Raw genomic sequence first — 13,651 nt, forward strand, 5'->3', positions numbered from 1 at the left:
AGGCATAGGGAAGTTAAGGGGCTTGCCCAAGGTCACACAGCAGACAAGTGGCGGAGCCAGGATTAGAACCCATGCCCTCTGACTCCCAAGCCCGTGCTCTTTCCATTAAGCCATGCTGCTTCTGCTGTACTGTGCAATATAACAGACATATTCCCTGACCTTAATGAATTTAGCCCCCACCGATCTAGACACTGGCCTGATTGAAACCCAGCCACCGAGTTGTGAACCGGAAAAGGGTGATTCTGGGGAGTTCCACTAATTTTTAATAGTATTTGTTAAGCACTTACTATGTGCCAGGCCCTGTACTAAGGGCTGGGGTAGATACAAGCTTATCAAGTTGGACATAGTCCTTGTCCCATGTGGGGCTCAGTCTTAATTCTCATTTTACAGATGAGGTAACAAACAGAGAAGTTAAGTGATTTGTCCAAGGTCACACAACAGACAAGTGGCAGAGAGCTGGGATTAGAACTCAGGTCCTTTGACTCCTGGGCCCACGCACTTTCCACTAGGCCATGCTGCTGCTTCCAGTGGTCAGTGGTAGTCTGGGAATACTGATCTGACCTGGGATCTTGGGTCCATTCCAGGTCCTCTAGACTGTAAACTCACTGTGGCCAGAGATTATGTCTGTTATATTGTTATATCATACTCTCCCAAGTGCTTAGTACAGTGCTCAGCACACAATAAGTGCTTGACTGACTTCACCCAGAGTCCCTCCTTATATGTGTCTTTTACCAAGAGAAAGGGCAGGGTGCTCCCACAGACTTGGATGCTGTTGCTGTGGCCACCCTTACAATAAAAATAATAATAATACTAGTAATAAGAAAAATAGCATATATTAAGCACTTACTATGTGCAAAGCACTGTTCTAAGTGCTGGGTGGGTTACAAGGTGATCAGGTTGTCCCATGGGGGCTCACAGTCTTAATCCCCAATTTACAGATGAGGTAACTGAGGCCCAGAGAAGTTAAGTGACTTGCCCAAAGTCACACAGCTGACAATTGGCGGAGCCAGGATTTGAACCCATGACCTCTGACTCCAAAGCCCTTGCTCTTTTCCACTGGGCCAAGCTGCTTCTCTAGCCCTGTCCTTTTGGGCCACAGGTACTCCAAAGTGAAGCATCTGCTAAAAGACCTGGATGATTTAATGGAGGCGGCGCTGCAGAGGATCCTCACACCGGAGCCAGGAGCCGGCCTGGGCAGTGCCAACGACACTCAGAATCTGAACCTCACCATCTGGAACCACACTCCTTTGGTGGTGATCGATGAGCGAGACCCACGGCAACCCATCATCCTGGACATCTTCGGCAACAGCTACAACAACTCTGAGACCATCCACCCAACCTCAAATGAGACCTGCAATGCCCAGAAGTGCAAAGTGGCCATGAAGCTGGTAAGTGGCCATTTGGGAATTTTCTGCCCATCACCAGCACCCTCCCTCACTCTCCAAACTCCCCTTGGTCTCAGAGAAGGAATGAAATTAGGCCAGGAGAGTGGAAAGGAATATCCAGCAGAAGGCAGGCTGGTAACTTTTCTATTTATTTGCAAAGCTGTATTAATATGAAAAATGAGCTTCTCTGTTATACCAAGTTTGGGATTTTCCCTCCCCAGCCTGGCCTGTGAACTGGCATAAAAAGTGCCGAATGCTCTGCACACAGTAAGTGTTCAATAAATGTGATTGATTGAATGAATAACAATAGTAATAATTTTGGTATTTATTAAGCACTCACTATGTGTCAAGCACTGTTTGAAGCAATGGAGTTGATATTATGTGCCAGATACTGTTCAGCGCTTAACGAATACCATAAAAAAAGATGCAAGTTAATCAGACCAGATACAGTCCCTGTTCCTCATGGGACGCAGTCTAAGTGGGAGGGTGAACAGGTTTTTGAATCCTCATTTTACAGTTGAGGACAGTCAGTCAATCATATTTATTGAGCACTTACTCTGTGCAGAGCACTGTACTAAGTGCTTGAGAAAGTTGAGGCAGAGAGAAATTAAATGACATTCCCAAATTACACAGCAGGCAAGTGGTGGAGCTGTGATTAGAACCAAGGTCCTCTGACTCCAGACCTGTGCTCTTTCCACTAGGCCATGCTGCTTTCCTCTAGTAGCCTGATATCCCTTCCAGAAGGAACTGTCCCAATTCCTGAGGAGCTGAACCTACTATTCCCATCTTCTCCCTCCTGGTTTAGGAGTGGGAGCTGAATTTGGAAAGTCAGTATCCCTGAATTATCTCCCCAGTTTTTCCCACTGACCTTGGCCCATACTTGATTTGAGCCTTCTCACTGGGGCTACAATGAATTAGCCACCCCACGGGGTACTATAATATGGTCCAGCAAGGAAGACGTAATGTTGGTTCCTACAGGAGGAATATATTAGAGTTGAGGCTATATGAAAGCTTCTCAAAAGGGTGTGTAGTTCAGTATCTGGCCCAGATATCTTTGATCGTAGCAGTGTGGTTTAGTAGAAAGAACACGGACCTATGAGTCAGGGGACTTGGTTCTAATCCTGACTCCTCCACTTACCTGCTTTGTGACCTTAGACAAGTCATTTCACTTTTCTGTGCCACAGTTCCTTCATCTCCAAAATGGGTATTCAATACCTGTGCTTCCTCCTACTTAGATTGTGAACCCCATGTGGGACCTGATTATCTTGTATCTACTCCAGCACTTAGTACAGTGTTTGGCACATAGTAACCACTTAAAAGACACCACAGTCATTATTATTATTATTATTATTATTATTATTATTATTATTATTATTATTATCTTTCACTTGACCTTGATATAAAATCAAAGTGAGAAGCAGTGTTACCTAGTGGAAAGAGCACGGGCCTGGGTTCTAATTCTGGCTCTGCCAATTGCTTTCTGTGCGATCTCGGGCAAACCACTTATCTGTGCCTCAGTTACCTCATCTGTACAATGGGGATGAAATCCTCCTCCCCTCCAACTTAGACCGTGAGCCACATTCAGGGATAAAATTGTATCTACCCCAGCACTTAGAACAGTGCTTGATACATAATAAGTGCTTAACAAATACCATTAAAAAAAAAGGTGGTTCCATTTCCTCTGTCTCTCTAAAGGGACTCATTAAGTGATTAGAAGCAGCACGGCCTAGTTGAAAGAGAGCCAGCTTGGAAATCAGAGGACCTTGATTAGAAACAAGGAGGAATGAAATTAGGCCAGGAGAATTAGGTTCAGATCTCTGAACCTAGAAAAGGGTAAAATGTTCCTGAGCTGTCTGAATGGGTGGGAAAATCTTCGCAGATCGTCTGTCCCCTCATTCTATTCTCCCTATGTCTGCAGTGCAGAAACAACAGCAGCGTATGTTCCTATCGTAACTTCACCAGTGCCACCCAGGCGGTGACAGAGTGGTATATCCTTCAATCTACCAGCATTCTCTCTCAGGTGCCCCTCCAAGAGAGGATTGACATGGGTTTCCAGGCAAACAAGATGATTCTGGCATGCCTGTTTGGGGCAGAGCCCTGCAATTTCAGGTTTGTACATTTCCCTTTCCTTCCCTCCTGTTTTCTCTGTTTGTTCCTGGAAACCCAAAGAGGGTGAAAGTGAGATCAAAAAGGTTTATATTACCATATAATATTGATGGCCTTTTGCGTATGCTCTCACTCTGCTACCATCATCATCAGCCAGTCCTAAGAGATGCTGGGACCTCAGGACCTCTGGCCACCCCTCCTAAACCTAGTCCTTAGTGACATCACTCAAGATGGCACCAATTCCCAATAGCCCCACCCTTGGAAATGCCACTCAGTAGCCTGGCATCCTGAAAATCTGCCTGTCTGCTGGGCGGAGGAGATTAATCCGACCTTCGACCCTGCCAACAAGCACCTCATCTGACAGCTGGATTATTCCATTCCACTAGCAAAGTGGCAAATTTCCCATCATACCTCCCACCCAACTTGGACATGGGAGAGAATGTGATGCCAAATGCAGTAGAATCGGTAGCATGATCCCTGCAGATGGAACTGAGTCCTGCTAAGGCCCAGACCCTTATCTGATTAGACACTACCTACACCAGTGCTGAGCACAGTGTTTGGTTTTATGGGATTTGTTAAACACTTATTATGTGTCAAGCGTTAAGTGTTTTCTATGGGTCCAGAGCTGGGGTAGATACAGTACAATCAGACAGCCTCAGTTCAAGTCCCACATGGAGCGCTCAGTCTAAGTGAGAGAGAGAATAACTACTCAATCCCCATTTACAAATGAGGAAACTGCGACACAGAAGTTAAATAACTTGCCCCAGGTCACTCAACAGACAAATGGTGGAGCCAGGATTAGAATCCATGTCCTTCCTTCGAGACCACAGACACATCCCCTGCCCACAATAAGCTTACAGCCTAGAGACGACCTTAAAATCTAGACACGGTAAGAGCTCAAAAACTATCATTGATTGATCTTACCTATAATGAAACAGGCAAAGAAAGTTTAAGTGACTTGCCTAAGGTCACACACCAGGTCAGAGGCAGAACTGAGGGTGGCCTAATGGAAAGAACACAGGCCTGGGAGGCAAAAGACCTGAGTTCTAATTTCAGCTCTGCCACTTGCCTGTTGTGTGACCTTGGGCAAATCACTTAACTTCTCTGGGCCTCAGTTTCCTCATCTGTAAAATGGGGATTCAAAACTTGTTCTCCCTCCTACTTCCATAGGGAGCCCCATGTGACACAGGAACTGTGTCTGACCTAATTATCTTGTATCAGTTCCAACACTTAATACAGTGCTTGGCAAATAGTTAATGCTTAAGAAATACCACAATTGTTATCACTATTATTATTACTATCATTATTATCAATATCAGCAATAATAACCCAGGATGCTGGACTCCCAGATCCTTGTACTCCCCCTCTAACTGTAAGCTCATTGTGGGCAGGGAATGTATCTGCCAACTCGATTGCATTTTACTCTCCCAAGCCCTTAGTACAGTGTTCTGAGCCCGGTAACCACTCAATAAATACCACTGAATGATCCCACTACTCCTTGTTTTAATTTCCTTCCCTTACTGTCAGTTCTGCCCGGAAGGGATAACGACAGTAATCAGCAACCCAGAAAGTCACTTACTGAGCTCTACTGTACTCTGTGCTGAATACTTTATTAAGGGCAGCACAACAGACAAGATTTAAAGAGTTTAGATGATTCAAACTGGGCACAGGTCTAAGACAAGGATGGGGCATTCAGGCAGAAGAAACAATGGGGATCACTGCCCTTAGAAACCTACAATCTAGTGGGAAAATACAGTACAAAAAGTTAAACCTAAGTACGGATCAGTGAGAAGCAGCGTGGCTTAGTGGAAAGAGCACAGGCTTGGGAGTCAGAGGTTGTGGGTTCTAATTCCGGCTCTACCACTTGTCTGCTGTGTGACCTTGGGCAGGTCACTTAACTTCTCTGTGCCTCAGTTCCCTCATCTGGAAAATGGGGATTAAGACTGTGAGCCCCATGTGGGACAGGGACTGTGTCCAACCTGATTACCTTGTATCTATCCCAGCACTTAGAACAGTGCTTGGCACATAGTAAGCGCTTAATAAATACCATCATCACGTGGCTCAGTGGAAAGCACATGGGCTTGGGAGTCAGAGGTCATGGGTTAAAATCCCAGCTCCGCCAATTGTCAGCTGTGTGACTTTGGGCAAGTCACTTCACTTCTCTGCCTCAGTTACCCTATCTGGAAAATGAGGATTAAGACTGTGAGCCCCACATGGGATCACCTGATTACCTTGTATCCTTCCCAGCACTTAGAACAGTGCTTTGAACATAGTAAGCACTTAACAAATGCCATCATTATTATCATTATTATCATCAGAGAGCGGCAGTTAAACATGGGTGAAGGAAATGCACACGCGCAAATGACACAGACTCACCAATGACAGAAATGCACGAACATTTTGTTCCAAGATCGTCTTAAGTGCTGACGGTTACTGGAGAGATTGGAATGTCGGGAGTCAGGTGGAACTAACATGGACTGGCTTCGTGGAGGAGGCCAGTTTTTAATTGAGCTTTGCATGTAGGAAGGAGGGAAGGAAGGAAGGGATTTCATCAGAAGGCAGGGATCGATGATTCATGCTGGAAAAGTTTCTGGTGGCCAACAAGTGCCCCACTCGGGATTTGGCTCTGATTTGTGCAGATTTCCCTTTCTGTCTTTCGCTCCACCCACTCGGGGGGCTCTGCATTTCAGCTTCCAAGACCCCACCACCTGCCCTGCTTCCCCAGAAGTATTTCTGTTGACTGTCTTGAGCAATCAGAGAACTGTTCTTAAACACCTGCGTGGACATTTTGCTAATCCACCTAGGAGAAGGTGTGTTTTCTTCCTAGCTGTGCTGGTTTCTCCTCCGGGCCCTCCGGTGGCTTTTTGTCGAGGGCTCCAAGGCCCGAGACCATCAGCCAGATCAGAGAGAGCACCCTCCCCTGGCTGCCTTTGCTCCCAGATGGAACATTATCAATAAACAAATAGTTTGTATTTACCCACGGGGGCAGTAAACTTGGCTCCTTCTAGGCAGGAGGTGGTTTGGGTTTGTTGGCAGTTAGATTGTCCTGTAAAATCCTATCTCTATGGTCCTGGGTGCTGCTGGGAACAGGGTGTACCTGCTAGACTCAGAACGCCCAGAGAGTTTGTCTTCCCCACCAAGAGCCGGGCCTTGTTTTGTTTTCCCACCTCACACAGTTCCCCAGGTGCAGAGACCTCATGCTGGGGCCCAGGGCAGAGTAGGGACACTGCATGCCAAGCAGGCAGGTGAGTCCTGTGGGAATTCACCGGCCCTCTCTCCAGGTCCCCACTTGACTCTGCCCACTGATACACAAACATTCCTATTTTTTTTCTCTCTCTCTCCCAGTTTCAACCCTGTTCCCATGGGGTGGTTGATGAGGAAAGCCCAGTATGAGGAATGATGATAATAATAATAATATTAGTATTTAAGTGCTTACTATATGCCAGGCACTGTACTAAGTGCTGAGTTGGATCAAGCAAATCTGATTGGACACAGTCCTGTCCCACTTGGGACTTAATCTCCATTTTCCAGATGAGGGAACTGAGGCCCAGAGAAGTGAAGTGACTTGCCCAAGATCATGCAGCAGACAAGTGGCGGAGCAGGATTAGAACCCAGGTCCTTCCGACTCCTAGACCCTATCCGTGTGGAAGGGGAGAAGACCACTTGGCCCCAGATCAGCCCTTTAAGGGTCACTCATGGGCTGTTGGTTTGGATTCCCTCTCTCCAGTCCTTATGCTCCTGTTGCCCTTATAATAATAATGATTATGGTATTTGTTAAGCACTTCCAAGCACTGGAGTAGATCCAAGTAAATCTGGATGGACACCTGAAGTGACTTGCTCAAGGTCACACAGCAGTGGTGGAGCTGGGATTACAATCCAGGTCCTCTGACTCCCAAGACCGTGCTCTATCCCCTCAGCCATACTGCTTCTCCATCCGGCCCCGTTCCCCACACAGGGCCTGGCGGCTTTCGGCCGGGTCAGCAATGGTAGTCAGAGAGGCTGTGTCCATCTAGAGAGAAAATACGAGTCATGGAGGGTCAGTGCGTGATGAGGGACCGTTGGAGACTAAGGCTTGCGGAAAGAAGTGGGGCCTTAGTGGCAGAGAAGCAGCTTGAAAGCACGCAGGCCTGGGCATCAGAGGACATGGGTTCTTATCCTGGCTCCACCACTTGTCTGCTGTGGGACCTTGGGTGAGTCACTTCACTTCTCTGGGCCTCAGTTACCTCATCCGTAAAATGGGGATTAAAACTGTGAGCCCCTTGTGGGAGAGGGACTCTGTCCGACCTGATTAACTTGTATCTACCCTAGAGCTTAGTTCAGTACCTGGTACACAATAAGCACTTGAGAAATACAATCTGAACTATTTATTGTCTCTGCTCTTCGGCATTGTGATCCTGAGACTGTAGTCACTAGGGGTTTAAAACTCCAACAGGAAGGAGTTAAGTTGGACATTTTTAAGGATTCCCTGGCTGTAGTGGCCATGAAGCACTGAAATGTGTTACCTAAGGAGACTGAGGCATCTCTCTCTTGGAAGATTGATAAAGCAAATGTAGACCACCATCTCTCTGGAATGATTTAGCCACAGGGTTCCTTAAGGCCGAGGGTTGAATTAAGTGATCTCCAGAGGGCTTTTACATGCCCCTGCGTCTTCCCTTACCTTCTTGATCTCCTACTACCCACACACTTCACCCCTCCAGCACCAACCTTCTCACTGTACCTCGAGCTCATCTTAGTTTATTTCTGTTATTAGGTGTTTAAGTGCTTACTTTTTGTAAAGAACTGTTTTAAGCACTGAGGTAGGTACACATTAGTCAATTTGGACACAGTCCCTGTCCCACACAGGGCTCATTGTCAAAGGAGGAAGGAGAACTGATATTGAATTCCCATTTTACAGTAAAGGAAATTGAGACAGAGAAATGTTAAGGGACTTACCCAAGGGCACACGGCAAGTAATTGGCAGACCAGGAATTAGGCCTCAGGTCCTCTGACTCCCAGACATGTGTTCTTTCCACTAGGTCATGCCACTTCTCATTACTCACTGTGACCCCTTGCCTACATCCTGCCCCTGGTTGAAACCTCCTCCCCCTCCATATTTGACAGATCATCACTCTCCCCCTCTTCAAATCACATCTCCTCCAAGAGGCCTTCCCTGACTAAGCTCTCACATCTGTCTTAGCCCTCCCTCCCTCCTGCATCACCTATTTAGTTGGGTCTGTTCCCCTCAGGCAACCCTCCCCCAGCCCCACAACCCTTATGTACAAATCTATCTGTAATTGATTTTAATGTACGAGAAGCAGCAGGGCTTAGTTAATATAGCATGGGCCTGGGAGTCAAGGTCATACAGCTCCACCACGTGTCTGCTGTGTGACCTTGGACAAGTCACTTCACTTTTCTGAAACTCAGTTGCCTCATCTGTAAAATGGGGATTAAGAGTGTGAGCCCTCTGTGGGACAGGGACTATGTCCAACCTGCCTGACTAACTTATATCTACACCAGTGCTTAGCACAGTGAATGGCAGTAAGCGCTTAATGAGTACTAGAATTATTATTATGTCTGTCTCCCCCTCTACTCTATAAGGTGCTTGTGGGCAGGAATCATCTACACCTCCTTTTTCATATTAAACTCTCTCAAGCGCATGTACAGCGTTCTGCACACCATAAACCCCATCCAAAGTCAGCGATGGAAATCCAGGCATTCAATGGAGATTAATAATAATTATTATTATTATGGTATTTGTTAAGTGCTTACTATGTGCTAAGCACTGTTCTAATCACTGAGGTAGATACAAGATGATCAGGTTGTCCCACCTGGGGCTCACAGTCTCAATCCCCATTTTACAAATGAGATAACTGAGGCACAGAGAAGTTAAGTGACTTGCCCAAGGTCACACAGCAGACAAGTGATGGAGGCAGAATTAGAACCCATGACCTCTGATTCCCAAGCCCGTGCTCTTGCCACTAGGCCATGCTCCTCATTGATTAACCAGATTCTAAACACCTACTTGGTCTTTACTAAACTGCCTGAAGCTGTTTGTGGCCCAGGCTTCCTGAGCCCGGAGTCCTCTTCATCTTGAGTTCAGTTAGTGTCCTTTTTTCTTTCAGGAATTTCACTGCACTATTTCACCCCGATTATGGCAACTGCTACATCTTCAACTGGGGCATGAGGGAGAAAGCCCTACCTTCCTCCAATCCCGGGGCTGAATTTGGTGAGTCACGGCCTCTACCCGGAGAGGCCCAGCAGTCACCGCTGTGGAGGAAGGAGAAGCGGCGAGGTCAAAGCGCGAAGCCTCGGCCTTCCCCATCACAGGGAGCAGAAACCAAACTATTGCCAGAGGTTGTGTTGGGGAAATCACTGTTCTAAAGAGGAGAGAAGAAATGTTAGGGGGGAACGGACAAGGGAGGGGGGCTGAAATGCCCTTCTTTTCCAGTTCGCTCAAGTGGCGAAGGCCTTTAAGAAAGGCAGCCCAGCTAGGGTGTGGCACAAGGAGCCAGAACCCTGGAGTCTGTTTCTTAGCCTCATTATGCTGGTTGGGGGAGGGAGGGAGGGAAGGAGAGAGAGAGAGAGAGAGAGAGAGAACATGTATCACTAGTTTTTATCATTTATCAAACACCTGTTTGTGCAAATTTTTGTACTAAGCCCCAGTGTTGCCACACAGTAAGTGCCAAGTGAGGAGCAGCTTGGCCTAGTGGAAAGACCATGGGCTTGGGAGTCAAAAGTCCCGGGTTCTAATCCCAACTCTGCCAAATACTTGCTGTATGACCTTGGGCAAGTCACTTAACTTCTCTGGGTCTCAGTTCTCCTGTTCTTCCTCCTAATTATACTTTGAGCCCCATTTTATTTTGGTATTTCTTAAGCAATTTAGTATGTGCCAGGCACTGTACTGAACACTGGGAAGATACAAGGTAATCGGGTTGGACACAGTCCCTGTCCCTCCTGGGGCTCAAAGTGTTAATCCCCATTTTACAGATGAGATAACGGAACAGCAGAGAAGTTAAGTGACTTGCCCATGGCCACTCAGCAGACAAAAGGCAAAGCCAGGATTAGAACCCAGGTCCTTCTGACTCCCAGGTCCATGCTCTAGCTACTAGATTGTGCTGCTTCTCATGTGGAACATGGACTTTGTCTGACAATTCACTTAATAATAATAATCTAATAATTATGGTATTTGTTAAGCACTTATTGTGTGCCAGACACTTTACTAAGTGCTGGGCACTGTACTAAACACTTATATCTACCCCAGCACTTTGAAGAGTGCTTAACACATAGTAATCACTTAATGAATACCCTATAAAGGTGCTTAATAAATATTATTGTTATTATTATTAGAGTGTGGAGCCCTGTTTCCTACAGGAGAGGGGAACAGGTGGGCATCCAAACATCATGCCAGGATCAGGGGAGGAAGGAATTTCCACCTAGACCATTCCGTGGCATGGACTGGGATGGAGTTGGAGCGTGTAGGATGTGAGAGAGTTTGTACAGTCAAGCCCTGGCTCGACTACCTCAGCCTTCAAGAGACTGCTGTTCTACAGGTCAGGCCTGGCCTGGCTGGGTAAAACTGGAAGCCATGTGCGTGGCTTAGTGGATAAAGCACACGCCTGGCAGTCAGAAGAACCTTGGTTCTAATCCCAGGTCTGCCACTTGTCTGCTGCATGAGCTTGGGCAAGCCACTTGACTTCTCTGGGCCTCAGTTACCTCATCTGTAAAATGGGGATTGAGACTGTGAGCCCCACGTGGGACAGGAACTGTGTCAAACCTGATTAACTTGTATCTATTACAGTTTTTTGTACAATGCCTGGCACATAGGAAGCGCTTAACAAATACCATTTAAAAAAAAAAAAGTGGTGAGCCAGCTGCCCTAGTAATGGCCACTGCTGGGCCCATCCAGAGAAGTTGGTTCCATAACAATAGTAAGTGTGGTATTTGTTAAGGTACGTTCCAAGCACTGCACTAAGCACTGGAGTAGATACAAGGTAATCGGGTCCACATGGGACACACTAAGCAGAAGGGAAAACAGGTATTGCATCCCCATTTTGCAGATGAGAGAACTGAGGCACAGAGAAGTGAAGTGCCTTGCCCAAGGTCATATGGGAGACAAGTGGTGAAGCCAACATTAGAACCCAGGTCCTCTGACTCCCGGGCCTGTGATCTTTCTACTAGGTCACACTGCTCCATCCCTTCAGCGGCAGCAGACCAGGCCAGAGGTACTTTGCAGCAGGCGCAGGTCTTGAGGCCCCTGATCTCCCCTTTCAGCCAGGACAAATGATAAGAATTGTGGTATCTGTTAAGCGCTTACTATGTGCCCAGTCCTGTTTTAAGCACTGGGGTAGACATGCAACAGTCATCTCAGATCCGGTCTCTGTCCCATGCAGGGTTCACGGTCTAAGGGAGAGAGAGAGAATGGATATTTCATCCCTATTTTACAGCTGAGGAAATGAGGCCCAGAGAAGTTATTTGTCCAAGGTCACACAGTGGATAAATGTGGGGGGCGGGGGGACACCAGGGTTAGAACCCAGGTCCTCTAACTGCCAAAGTTGCTTCTCTATGAACTGGGCAACAGAGTGAAATATGCATTAGGGGGCAGAACAAAGGTATGAAGGTCTTGGGGGTGGGGGGAAGGCTAAGGCAGAGCCCTAGGGCTTGGACCAGTGTGGTGGCAGTTTAGGTGGAGAGGAAGGGATGGATTCTGCAGAAGTGAAGAAAGTACATAAAGGATAAAAACCTGGCCTGGTACTCTTTCCATGAATCAGTCAGTCAATCATATGTATTGAGTGCATCCTGTGTGCAGAGCACTGTACTAAGCACTTGGGAGAGTACAAAAGACCAATTAAAAGGCAGATTTCCTGCCCACAATGGGCTTACAGGGGGAGACAGACATTAAAATACATAAATAAATTGCAGGTATTTACATAAGTGCCGTGGGGCTGGGAGTGGGGACCAATAAAGGGAGCAAGTCAGATTGGCACAGCAGGGACTGGAAGAGGAAAGAAGGGCTTAGTTGGGGAAGGCCTCTTGGAGGAGATGTGCCTTCAATCAGGCTTTGAATGGGGGGAGAGTAATTTTTCTGTCAGACTTGGAAGAGGGAGGGCATTCCAGGCCAGAGGCAGGACGGTTGGGGAGGGTTTGGTGGCAAGATAGGTGAGTTGGAGGTACAGTGAGAAGGCGAGCACTAGAGGAGCGATGTGTGCGCTGCCAAAGATGACTTTGCCAGTCTCTCCACTAATGTCGTGACTCATGTTCCCCCACCAGGGCTGAAGTTAATCCTGGACATCAGCCAAGAAGACTACATCCCCTACCTGACATCCACGGCCGGGGCCCGGCTCATGCTGCACGAGCAGCGGAGCTTTCCCTTCCTCCGGGACGAGGGCATCTATGCCATGGCCGGCACGGAGACCTCCATCGGGGTGTTAGTGGTACGTGCGGGTTGCCCTCTGGCTCAACACAGCGGCCCGGGAAGAAAGCCCAGCGCTAACTGATGGGCTGGCTGCCAGCCCAAACCGGCTGAATCCGAAGCTGGCCGGCGGGACTCCTGCTCAGAGGCGAAGCCTTGTTTGTGGAGGACTTATCTGCCCAAATGCTTTCCGTAAAGCCGCTTGCATCTGCTCCCTGCGAACTTTCGCTTGATTTTGTCTCTCCCTTTGCTTTCTGTTCCTTGAAGAGGCCGCTCTCCCTCCGGCCCAGGGGAATCAGTCAGTCAGTCAGTCGTATTTATTGAGTGCTTACCTGTACTAAGCGCTTGGAAGAGCATGACAACCCCTGCCCACCCAAATCACTCATTCATTCAGTCACTATTTATTGAGCAGTTAATGTGTGCAGAGCAATGTACTAAGCACTTGGGAGAGTACAATATAGCAATAAACAGACACATGCCCTGCCCACAACAAGCTCTCTTCCCTCTCCACACACGCTCTTCCTCATCCCATTTTAGCAAGAGTTCTGAAGAGAGAAACACCTGGTACAGACAAAAGGAGATTACAGGAAGAGGTCTCTTTCTAATAATAATAATTATTATTATTATGGTATTTGTTAAGCACTCATTACCTGCCAAGCACTGTTCAAGCTCTCGGGTAGATACAAGGCAATGTTGGACACAGCCCCTGTTCTACATGGGGCTCACAGTAGCAATCCCCATTTTACAGATGAGGTAACTGAGTGAAGGGAAG

At 47.3% G+C, this 13,651-nt stretch overlaps 1 protein-coding gene across 2 annotated transcripts in view; it reads left to right on the forward strand.

Annotated features, from left to right (window-relative positions):
* SCNN1B (sodium channel epithelial 1 subunit beta) overlaps nt 1-13,651 on the forward strand; it is an 82,245-nt gene that overhangs the window by 42,061 nt on the left and 26,533 nt on the right. For both annotated transcript variants that reach the window (XM_038762285.1, XM_038762286.1), the window contains 4 exons: nt 1,100-1,388; nt 3,304-3,494; nt 9,593-9,696; nt 12,738-12,901. In XM_038762285.1, the coding sequence (XP_038618213.1) occupies nt 1,100-1,388; nt 3,304-3,494; nt 9,593-9,696; nt 12,738-12,901 (748 nt within the window). The remainder of the gene's footprint in view (nt 1-1,099; nt 1,389-3,303; nt 3,495-9,592; nt 9,697-12,737; nt 12,902-13,651) is intronic.

The sequence above is a fragment of the Tachyglossus aculeatus genome, chromosome 21 (assembly GCF_015852505.1).
Source record: "Tachyglossus aculeatus isolate mTacAcu1 chromosome 21, mTacAcu1.pri, whole genome shotgun sequence".
NCBI lineage: Eukaryota > Metazoa > Chordata > Mammalia > Monotremata > Tachyglossidae > Tachyglossus > Tachyglossus aculeatus.